Genomic DNA, 11,125 nt, shown 5'->3' with positions numbered 1-11,125 from the left:
GAACATGCTGCAGGCACACCTACATACATTTTTACATTAATAGTTATCATATATTCCCCAAATTTAAGAGCCAGCTACTATGTTTGCTTGCTTCTATCTCCAGATTTAAAACCCTGTCTTCCATCTCAATTCCAGGAAAGTAACACCTTTCAAACATTCGAGAAAAGTTGACCTAGCCAGGCAGTAAGTAGTCAGTTCCCACTTAAAGAAACATTCTTAGTGACAAAGCACTACATAATTGGAAGTGTTCCGGAAGTGTCCTGCCCATTCACTCCAAACTCAAGAGCTGATCTTAGGGGTTCTGTAACTGTTTCTAGCATAAGAAATGTTAAAGTCTTGAAGTATAAATATCTCTGTTCAAGTCTGGCATCAACCTCTATTAGGCTTCAAGATAAAGCACTAGTCAACTAGTCCCACCACTGACCAAAGCTTATCAATCCAGTAACAGTATCCATTATCAGGAAGGGCAGCTTCTTTCAAGAGCTGCAAGGCCCAAACTCCTCGTTTCCCTCAAAGTGTTGAGCTGTCCAGGAAGGAAAAGACTATGCTTCAAACCCCTTCCAAAACAGCCCATCAGAAGTCAGCTCTGTCTTATACATCAAGAACACCACCCACCTTAGTCCTCAGATATCTTGGGTCATAGATTCAGACTCTACATTAGTAGCAAGATAAAGACAAGACACTGGCAGGGATACATTAATGATTGCATTTTACCAGCCTAGGAGAGTTATAGAAAAGAAATGGCTCTATTGTAACACTCCAACCTTAGTGTTTCTTGGTAAGCCAGGAAACAGACCCCATTATCACAGGATTCTGGTGCTGTCCATGAATTTTATTTCTATTATTTTGCTAATATTTACACCAACCCTGCAATCCATCAGCCATCTGATAGACCATTCTTCTGTCAGCAAAAAGTTCCCTGCTGGCAACCTGCTGAAATGAGCTGCTAGACAGACATTTTAGCAGCAAAGCATTCATACCTTCTCAGCAAGGCTCCTATTCCTAGGGAGTGCCCCAGGAAAAGTCACTCTTTCACAGCACAAGCACTACCCCAGTGTTTATATACCTGCCTGCTGTGGGATGCCTGGTGCTAACTGCCTGCTGCTTTTTTCTTGTTTTCATGAAGTTCAGAATGCAGAAAAACATTTATGACAGCCAGTTTTGCTGGTAGCGCTGTAACAGCCAGAAACAAGATAGCCAAGTTTTAATCAGAACTTGCAAGTATTAGTCAAACATGGGAAGTTTCAAAACCGAGTAACAGTTAAGAGCTATTTGATTTGGACATGTCAAACCTCTTCGGGTTTGTTGCTAGCATTTTTTTTTTTTAAATTTATTGCTAGAATCTCCATGCACTCAAATAAAGGCATCCCTGAGAAGTTTTACCTAGATATAGATAAGACATATAGACATATGTCTTATCCACATACTAAGTAGTCACTGCCCTTTAACAAAACAGAAGCTTTTACTTACTTCATTTGCTGAAGCAGAAGCACAGACATTGTGAGTTTTCTGGCTTCCAGTATCTGTCTGTCTTTCTCCCCACCCGTACAGAGCAAATGGATGTTTATTCTCCTTCGGTGCATCTGTCTTTTGAGGACTTTTGACAGATCTTCGATCATCACGACTAGACAAGGCACTTCGACTCGGACGTCGTCCTGTACGGCTGGTTTTGTCTGCTTCCTTTACAGAAGTGTGTTCTACAGTTTTTTCTTGCTCTTCCTTCTGCTGCTTTTCTTGATCTTCTCTTTCTTTCTCTAAAGAAAAAATAAAGTTATGCTTTAAGCTCCCAATGACAGCATATTAATGTCTGATTTGCACAGCCTCTCTTACTATCTCATTGAAGCTGTGCTTTTTTTAGAAATGGAAGAAGTCATTACTTCCTTAGCAACAGATACATACCTTGCTTAAATGCCTGCCTTCTTTCTTTAGTGACTACAATATTTCCAAGCTCACCCCTCTGTACATCAGCTTCCACATACTTAAACATGCCTTTCACTAGTGAGACTACACAGATAACCAATAGCTCCAGGCAGTATTTTAAAGACTGTTTCCAGTGATCTTCTGTCTTCACTGTTTCATCCTTCCATCTTTCAGACAGCTAACAGATGGACTGCTGAATGCCATGTAGATGCTGCCAGCCAGCGATGAAGTCTGATAAGAGTATGTGCAATATTAAATCCCTCATATTATAAGCTTCCACTGAAAGAAAAAAGTGATTCATTTTCAGGCTCCCTGATTATGGTTTTCTGTTTATAGAGGAGAGGGAAGTATGAAGCAAAGACTTACAAAGTGATAGACATCACCCTCACTATCTGTTCTGTGAAGTATGTTTTACATTTAAAGTACCACTCTCTACAGACAGTACTCTCCAAAGCTCACTTGCCCCCAACACATGCTTTTTAAACCTTCCATAGCAAGGGGCCAGCATTTGTCCTCCAGGCATTGGGTATGTAGAGTAGCATTTGTGAGGGAGAATTTAAAGTCTGTATCATTGTTAACTTGCAGATGTAGACCAACACTGAAGGCTGAATCAGCATTATATAAGACATTAAATAATAAAAACACAGGGAAACAACTGTTCCATCAGATCTAATCTTCTTGCATTACAGAGCTATGGAGGAACTAGTTTTCCTTTGTGGTGCCTCACAGCTAGCAGTTCTTGACACTTCCTGCATACTACTTCTTATATACAAAAGTTTGGGTCTTAGACTTCAGATGAAGGAAGCCAGTATCTGGTAGAGCATTGCAATACTTCATAAATCTAAGAGAAAGGCTGCTAAGAAAGGCTGTAAGTAAGCCTTACAATAAGGTTACCTTATAACATTACAATAAGTTTATAAGTTGTTTTGGACAAGTCTGGTTTATAACATCATTAAATATAGTCAAGTGAATGCCCATGGATAACAATTACTGACTGGAAGAGAACAGCCAAAGATTTTTCCCACCTTTGAGATCTGCAAGGTGTTACAAACTGGTGACAAGAAGTCTTGGACTATTCTGTTAATACTAATCTAATCTAAACTAATATCTTTATCAATGGTCTGGATGAGGGGATCAAGTGCACCCTCAGTAAGTTTGCAGACGACACCAAGTTGGGCAGGAGTATTGATCTGCTTGAGGGTAGGAAGGCTCTGCAGAGGGACCTGGACAGGCTGGATCGATGGGCCCAGGCCAACTGTATGAGGTTCAACAAGGCCAAGTGCTGAATCCTGCACTTCGGCCACAACAACCCCATGCAACCCTGCAGGCTCACGGAAGAGTGGCTGGAAAGCTGCCTGTCAGAAAAGGACCTGGGGGTGCTGGTTGACAGTCAGCTGAACATGAGCCAGCAGCATGCCCAGGTGGCCAAGAAGGCCAATGGCATCCTGGCCTGTATCAGAAATAGTGTGGCCAGCAGGAGTAAGGAAGTGATCGTGCCCCTGTACTCAGCACTGGTGAGGCCGCACCTCGAATACTGTGTTCAGTTTTGGGCCCCTCACTACAAGAAAGACATTGAGGTGCTGGAGCATGTCCAAAGAAGGGCAACGAAGCTGGTGAAGGGTCTAGAGCACAAGTCTTATGAGGATCAGCTGAGGGAACTGGGACTGTTCAGCCTGGAGAAAAGGAGGCTGAGGGGAGACCTTATCATGCTCTACAACTACCTGAAAGGAGGTTGTAGTGAGGTGGGTGTCAGTCTCTCCTCCCAAGTAACTAGCAATAGGACAAGAGGAAATGGCCTCAAGTTGCACCAGGGGAGGTTTAGATTGGACATGAGGAAAAATTTCTTTACTGAAAGAGTGGTTAAACATTGGAACAAGCTGCCCAGGGAAGTGGTTGAGTCACCATCCCTGGAGGTATTAAAAAGCCATGGAGACATGGTGCTTAGGGACATGATTTAGTGGTGGACTTGGCAGTGCTAGGTTAACAGTTGGGCTCGATGATCTTAAAGGTCTTTTCCAACCTAAATGATTCTATGATTCTAATCAAATACACTGCTTACAGTACATTAGTGAAATATGACTTTGGAAAAAAGTAAATACACAGAACCATGTTTTAGTTCTCCATCCTGCAAATCTTCCAACAGTAGTGTGGACAAGTTGGAGGTGTATGCTAGACACTGAGCATGACCCCTAAGCATTGTGCACACAAGCAGACATTGTGATCTGGAGTATGTGACTTTTAGGTCAACGATGCCTTTTATATAAAAGGCAACTAAAGCCTTTTATTAACCTAACAGCACAGCAGTCCACTCTTAAGTGATTCTCTTCAAGTGTCTACCTTTGAGCATTAGGTGCTGCCTTCTGCTGGACACACACAGTGATACAGTCAAACTGCTGACATAAACACACTGAACTTGCAAGTTTCCTGCCACACCATCTGTTTCTGGCTGTGGTAGGGACCAGCTGCAAGCTACCTCTGTTCCAAGTCTCAGCACTTTCAGCCACCACCAGTATACACTGGTGTGTATGGAGGGAATTCCTCCACTGGTATAGAAGGAGTTCATCTAGTTTAAGGCTTGCCTACAGATTGAGAGATTGACCACAAACAACTAGAACAAATTTTACCCAAGTGTCTTCATTAAAAGCGGAAGGGCTTGCCAATCCTGTGACACAATAGCAATCATTCTTGCTAATTGCCATGATTTAGCTAGTCAAGCAAGTACATGCCCAATCTGACACTGCTTTAATTTTGTTTCTGTATCCATCCAGCTCTGATGAAATGGAAGTTACCTGCCTGGCACACTGGTTAAGCATCTAGTTCAGCATCCATTTACTCTTGCACTCACTTTGCACTTGTAGGGTAAAGACATGAAGACTTGCCACATGCCCCAGCATTCCCATAAGGCGAGCCTCATACTCTCTCTTGCTAGCCATTAGTCTTGCCAGCACGTTTTCTACTTGCTGCCAACCAGCACAGAGGCCCTGGTGCTGGGCCCTTTTCAGGCTAGCACATACCTTGCAAGCTGTGCAGGTGCAGTATTGAGCTACAGATGATACTGCAGTATAGCTGAGTATTTGGTTAAGAGTAGCCATCAGCATTGAAGTATTTGGAGCTGTATTTGTTAAGAATTCAGTTGAGTGCCCCCACAAAACAACCAAGAAGAGTAGTAGTCTTTTGGATGTGAGGAAAAATTTCTTTACTGAAGGAGTAGTTAAACATTGGAACAGGCTGCCCAGGGAAGTGGTTGAGTCACCATCCCTGGAAGTATTTAAGACACATAGATGAGGCGCTTAGGGACATGGTTTAGTGGGCGTGGTGGTGTTGGGTTGATGGTTGGACTTGATGATCTTAGAGGTCTTTTCCAACCTTAATGATTTTATGACTCTAGTCAAGGCCAAAGGAGCAACAGAGCGAGAACAAAAAAAGGCCAGACGAATTTCACATATCTAAATATTGGGTGCACAAAGTTTCAGTCATTATAGCCAAGGCTGGATAAAAAGCAAGCAGCAGTGACCTCAATGTGGTAAAAGACCTGCTTTGCATAGTGTCCTGGGCTCTGGGACACACAGCTTCACCTCTAACAAGGCAGCTCATTCATGACAGCTGCAATAGGCAGCACAGACCTATCCCCTTGCAAAATATTACCCATGCACCTCTCTGCACAGCCCACTCCTAAGAAGGACTGGCTAGGTCCCCTTTTGTGTAAAAGAGGCCATTATCAGAAGGAAGCACTGTTTTGAGAAACTAAAACACTGACAGGGGACATACTGCTGTCAATTCTGAAACAGGAGTGCTTTTATTTTGGGGAAGCTGTTCCATCCTCCGTTCAAGGGAAAATGGCATCTTCCTTCTCTACAAAGGAGAATGGAGCAACACAGAGTTCATGAGGAGCAGAGGTGGCATTTAGACGCTTAAAAATATGGGGAAGTGGAGACTCTGCAATTGCACAGATACTCTAGCTTTAAGATACTACTTCCAGGCAACAGACATGCCTGGGGATGCTGCTCACTAGGATATAGTTCCAGCTGGTGCAGAAATGATTGAGCCAGCTTGTCCCAAAATAGCAATAAAAGCATATGGATAAATGGCACAGAGTCCTGCGCACAGTCTTACAGTAAATGCTGTATGCCAGAGCGTACTATAGCACCTTATGAGCACCTGCTATTAGAGCAGGTATTTCAATGAATTCACTCCTACAGTGCATTTATACAGAACTCAGTTGGTGAAGGCCCAAGGCAGATATCTTTAACAGTTATTTAAGCCTTTTATTTAAAGCTGTAGTTTATATCCAAACCATTTTGTTAGGCACCCCTTTTCACAGGAAGGTAGAAAAGCAGCAGTTGATAGCAGGGAAGGAGTTAGACCCAGCTGCTCAGGGAGCCCAGCCACCAGCAACACCTACCCATCTCCTTCCCATGCAGTGTGCCAGCTCCAGCAGACACGGGAAATGAACTGACTGGCTGCAGCATTACAGGGATTAAACAGGAGAGGGAAAAAGCTAGGAACATTTAAAACTGCATCATGGATGCTAAGCAGAGTACACTGGACAGGAGGGGATTAAGTGCTTAGCAGGCAGAACAAGGCCGCCAGGCCCACCCAATATGGCTGTTGAAAGCTCCTGCCCAGAAGAGGTCACATAACCCTGCTGCATTGCCCAGCTTGCATAACAGCTCCCCTCCAGGGCTCAAGCAGGAAAAGCTCAAGTGGAGCTTCTTTCCCTCCCACAGTACTTCATGCCCTACAAGGCAGACTGGAATCCCATTTCAGAGGCTCTGCTGACTTGCTAGAAGTATGAACAACCTTCTGATTAGGTCCCACAGGTCGTAGGGATCAACAGTATTATCTCTATATAGAGATGTTTGCTCCTTACAGCACTACCTCAGGTTCAGGAGAAGCACTTTGTGCTTAAACTGCCATGGGCAGAACTCCAAGTTTCCTGCTTTTGTACAAACACCTCTCCAAACAGGGCAGGTCTCCAAGGCCTCTTGAAGGGGGCATATACTCAGCTGTGGGTATGAACTGACTACAACTGGGTAGAAAGTAGTTACTACAGCTGAAACATTGCAACATCATCACTTAAAGACAGATCCTGTATGAGGCAGTATTGGAGCTACCAGCAACCAAAGAATGGAGCAATTTTGAACCACAGTACTATAAACCCCTAAACTGACACTGTTGCCTTCTTCCCCCACCACAAGCTACTCCTTCCCATGTTCTCGGGCCAGCAAATACACCTACAACATCATGGCAGACAAGATCAAGGAACAAGTTTGAAATTGCATCTTCTACTGAGTTGCACTAATCCAGATCAGTCACTTTCCAACTACTGTGTGCCAACTGCTTTGATACCAGCTTGTCACTGCTGTCATTTAAGACCTCTGCACAAAAATGCTGAAGGCGAAATGGCAATAAGGATTGAAAGATGCCTTCATCCTGCGTGTGTGCAGCAGTATCATTTCACAAACAACAGGTCTGACAGCAGTGCTGCTGCCAAGAGCTCCTGTCTTTCACTTACCAGCCCATTGGGTTCCGTTGACAGTTTCGAGGATGTGTCAACTAGACCAGTTGATTTAGGTCAAGATTTTGTTGGATTATGTTTAAATAATCCACCCATCTGTGCCTGGGCACGTTCTACAGTACAGTCCCACAAGCAGTTGCTGCAAGTGAAGGGCCAGAAGGAATTAGCCCAAAGTTGCCACCAGGCACACCTTAGTATCACTCAGCTATAGCTTACACATGAGATAGTGACAAAAGACATTTGTCTACATGCTATCTCAGGTGTTCACATTGGTAGTACTTTAGACCAACACCACTAAACCTTAAAGTCAAGCTGCATACATCAGCTTTCTCTACACACACCAGAAGCATTTACAAACTGCTTTACAAATGCACACAGGCTCATCTTAATGAGGGAAAGAAGCAACAGTGGCCACAAACACCATTACAAACTGGCTTTACCTCAGATACTAGGCAATATTAGTGCTGGCCAGACGTACTTGGCCACAAGCACTGTCAGTACCACTCAGCCAGAAATCAGGTTTCCCACAGAACAGAGGGAGGCAGCAGTAGCCAGGTAACAACCAGGATGCTGCAGCTTGTGGGTGGATATCAGATTCAGAAGACAAAAGATGTCATCGACATGAGCACGCTCGGCTACCCCCACAGCACTTCAGTGTAATTAAGTTCTTCCAGAAAAAAGCAGTTGAATAATGGAAGATTCACAGAGTGGTAGTTTCTATGTTATCTCCTCTGCATGTTTTAAATAGCCAGCCACTAAGCAAAAGAAAAATAAGTCCTTATAACTGTCCAATACTAAATGAGTTGCTTGCTTACGTATATTAGTGTGCACACTAATATACAAGAAGTTTCCACTTAATCCAGCTGCCTAAGCAGTTGTTTTCAGTCCTTTTGCTAAGGACTTGCAAAGCTCTTAAATACTGGCAGAACTTAGAAAAACATTTATCCTAAGCCACTTGGCAAAGAAATGCATGTTAAGTAGCACTTTTTCCCCCATTGTAAGTGTAAAATAGCAAGGACCTAATAGAACATTCCCTTACAGCAGCCATGGCAAAGTTGCATCAGCTATAGAGGCACAATTGCCCGAAACCCCATAGACTGACAGGCCACTGTTGCTCCACAGTCCCTTTGCCACTGGGATACAGTAAGTGAGGACACAACTATGCATGCACTGGATAGTCACACACACCATCGCTGACCACAGAAAGCGCCTGCATGAGCAGCACAGCCACAGCTATCAAGCTTTTATCCACTGCCAAAACTGACCTTACCAGAATCGGGCTACCAAGTCACTCCAGACAGATCTCTTCCCAGAGAGTCAGGGAGAGCAACAGGGAGCAGGCCAAGGACTGAGCAGAGTCCCTTGGCCAGCAGCCTCTAGCCATGGCAACTGCCAGTCCCATCTAGAATGTAGCAGGCTACCTGCTCCACCCCGCTGGCTCAACGAGCAGAAGAATGAAATTCTGGCCCCTACCACAACTGCCCAAGATTGGCACATGTTCTAACTGCATCAGAAAAGGTGAAAGTGCCAAGTTCTGAGTGCAGCTTCAACAGCTTCCACCCCCTTCTCACTAGAAGCCAAGCCTTTAGACTGCCCATCAGAACACATCACCTTTTCCCATGCAACCAATTCCCTCTTCTTTTGCAATTCCTTAGTGCTTCTTCTCACTGAGATGCTACATACATACTTCTTCCACATGCACACACTCCCCAGTCTAACTTCCTCCAGGCCCCCTTGAGGAAAGCAAGATTAGACCCATTAATACTTTGTTACATACTGGTTAACCGGGGTGCTTCCATCCCTGCACAGCTTTGGAGAAGTGCAGTGCATTACCCTGACAGCCAGCAGCTGTGCGCACCCCCATATGAGGGCTGGGTACCACAGTCCCACCCAGCCACGAGGACTACAGCTCACTGCAAAGCCCCACATCACTACCATGCTGTGAAACACCAGGCCTCTTGAACAGATGACAGCACAGCCAAAGCTTGTGTAACACTGTATTCTTAAGGACAATGAATGCAGTTTAGCCTTGAATATCAGAATACAGATCATTCTGGTAAACTCAGGCCCCAAGGGACATTGAAACAGATTAATTAGTCTCCCCACTCCAAACGAGCACATCTAACCCCAGAACAACTCCCAGGCAGCATGAGGCTTAATGGAACAATTCTCAAGGATTTTCCCTGCTACTGTGCAACAGATATACAGCCGATTCAAAATACATTGCAAAACGCCAATCAATGGCTGCCAGATAAAGTTTTCTTTCATTATAGGTAAGAAACAATATCCTATGGGATAAAAAAACCACCAACTTTGGAAGCTTGACAGTGTTGTTACCTGTCTACCCACTCTACGTAGTTAATTCTTGAGACATCAAAAGGCAAGATACGCTAGAAGAGAGCAAAATACTATTAGCTCTGCACTTGCTTAAGCCTACGGAGTTGTCTGCACTCAGCTACAAACCCAAGACCAAGCCTCAGGTAGTGTTAAAAACCAAGTGTTCAGCTGAGACAGATTACATGTGCAGATCCAGGAAAGTAATTGCGTTAAGTGCCAGTCACTGCCACACAGTCCCACTTGCTGCTGCCACTGCTTTTGCCAGAAAACCTGCTTATATAATGGCAGAGATGCTCTGCTCCCATGGCAACAGTTTACATAAGCGGCTGTGACTCAGGATGAGAGCTGCCACCACTTGGCTCTTTAACGAGACGCCTCCGATGCCGCAGCTACGGCTTCTCTGCAGGCCTAGCAAGGACCTGATCAATGGCACTTTTATCACCTTCAGTCAGGCAGAGCCAGCACTTTGGAAAGTCACTGGGGCCCCAGCTGATGAAAGGCTTCACCCCCGAGCCCTCGCTGGTCCGGTTTTTCTACACACCTCGTTTGGAGGGCACCAAGCGGGAAGCCTCGCACACCTCCCCGTCTGCCCGACACGAACCCCGACGCCTCCTTTCCTCAGCACCGGCCCTGCAACACCACCGTCCTCCCTCAGGTACCGCCCGGGCCGGGCCCCCGCGCACACCCCTGCCCCGCGGGCGGCTAAGACGAGCAAACGGGGGCGACCGGTCGCCCCCCGCACGGTCACCCCGCAGGCTCCGGGCGCCGCCGGGGAACTAGGAGCGGTAGCCCGCACCTCGCCGGGGCCACCCGGACGGAGCCATCTTCGACGCCCCCCGCAGAGGAGGGGGCAGGACCTGCCTGGCCTCCGACGGCGGGCAGCTCGGGCAGCACGGCCCCGCCGGAGGGGAGCCGGGGCTCGGACCGCGGGCCCGCGCCCCCGAGCTCACCGGAGACACACATTCCCCCCCTTCCGCCGCCGCCGCCATTACCCCCGCTCCGTACCAGGGCTCGCCCGTCCCGCCTCGCTCGGCGCTGGTGCCGCCACCGCCTCCTCCTCCTCCTCCTGCGCGGCCGCGGGGCTGCCGGCGCCCGGTGGCGAGGGTGATCCGGCGGTGCTGCCGCCGCCGCTGCCGCCGCTGTCCTGCTCCCAGCCGTCCCACAGCCAGGGCCGGTGCGCCTGCTCCAGGAGGCGGCGGCTGAGGCGGTAGCGCAGTAGCTCCAGGTAGCAGGCGCCGCACGACTCCCACTTGGGCTCCTTGAAGCGCTTCATGTACTCCGTCTTCACGCGCCGCGCCGGCACCACCATGGCGGGGACGGGACGAGCCGGGATCCGCCGCCGGGATCCGC

General features: G+C 46.8%; 2 protein-coding genes across 3 annotated transcripts in view; one reads left to right on the top strand and one right to left on the bottom strand.

The window, feature by feature from the left end:
* Window positions 1-1,614, top strand: part of RAB4A (RAB4A, member RAS oncogene family) — a 27,937-nt gene extending 26,323 nt beyond the window's left edge. Inside the window, exon 9 of the transcript XR_012994964.1 lies at window positions 1,552-1,614. The gene's annotated coding sequence lies outside the window, so the exon portion shown is untranslated. The remainder of the gene's footprint in view (window positions 1-1,551) is intronic.
* Window positions 1-11,125, bottom strand: part of CCSAP (centriole, cilia and spindle associated protein) — a 15,450-nt gene extending 4,325 nt beyond the window's left edge. The window contains exons 1-3 of one of the 2 annotated variants that reach the window (XM_076334105.1): window positions 10,781-11,125; window positions 1,471-1,754; window positions 70-1,173 (exon numbers count right to left, since the gene is read on the bottom strand). In XM_076334105.1, the coding sequence (XP_076190220.1) occupies window positions 1,147-1,173; window positions 1,471-1,754; window positions 10,781-11,084 (615 nt within the window). In that variant the 5' untranslated portion in view covers window positions 11,085-11,125 and the 3' untranslated portion in view covers window positions 70-1,146. Of the gene's footprint in view, window positions 1-69; window positions 1,174-1,470; window positions 1,755-10,780 lie in introns of those variants that run through there. The other variant, XM_076334104.1, reaches the window with a different exon arrangement.

This window comes from Aptenodytes patagonicus, chromosome 3, assembly GCF_965638725.1.
Source record: "Aptenodytes patagonicus chromosome 3, bAptPat1.pri.cur, whole genome shotgun sequence".
NCBI classification, from domain to species: Eukaryota; Metazoa; Chordata; class Aves; order Sphenisciformes; family Spheniscidae; genus Aptenodytes; species Aptenodytes patagonicus.
The sequence above is the reverse complement of the archived record's forward strand: the minus strand, read 5'-3'. Positions and strand labels throughout refer to the sequence as shown.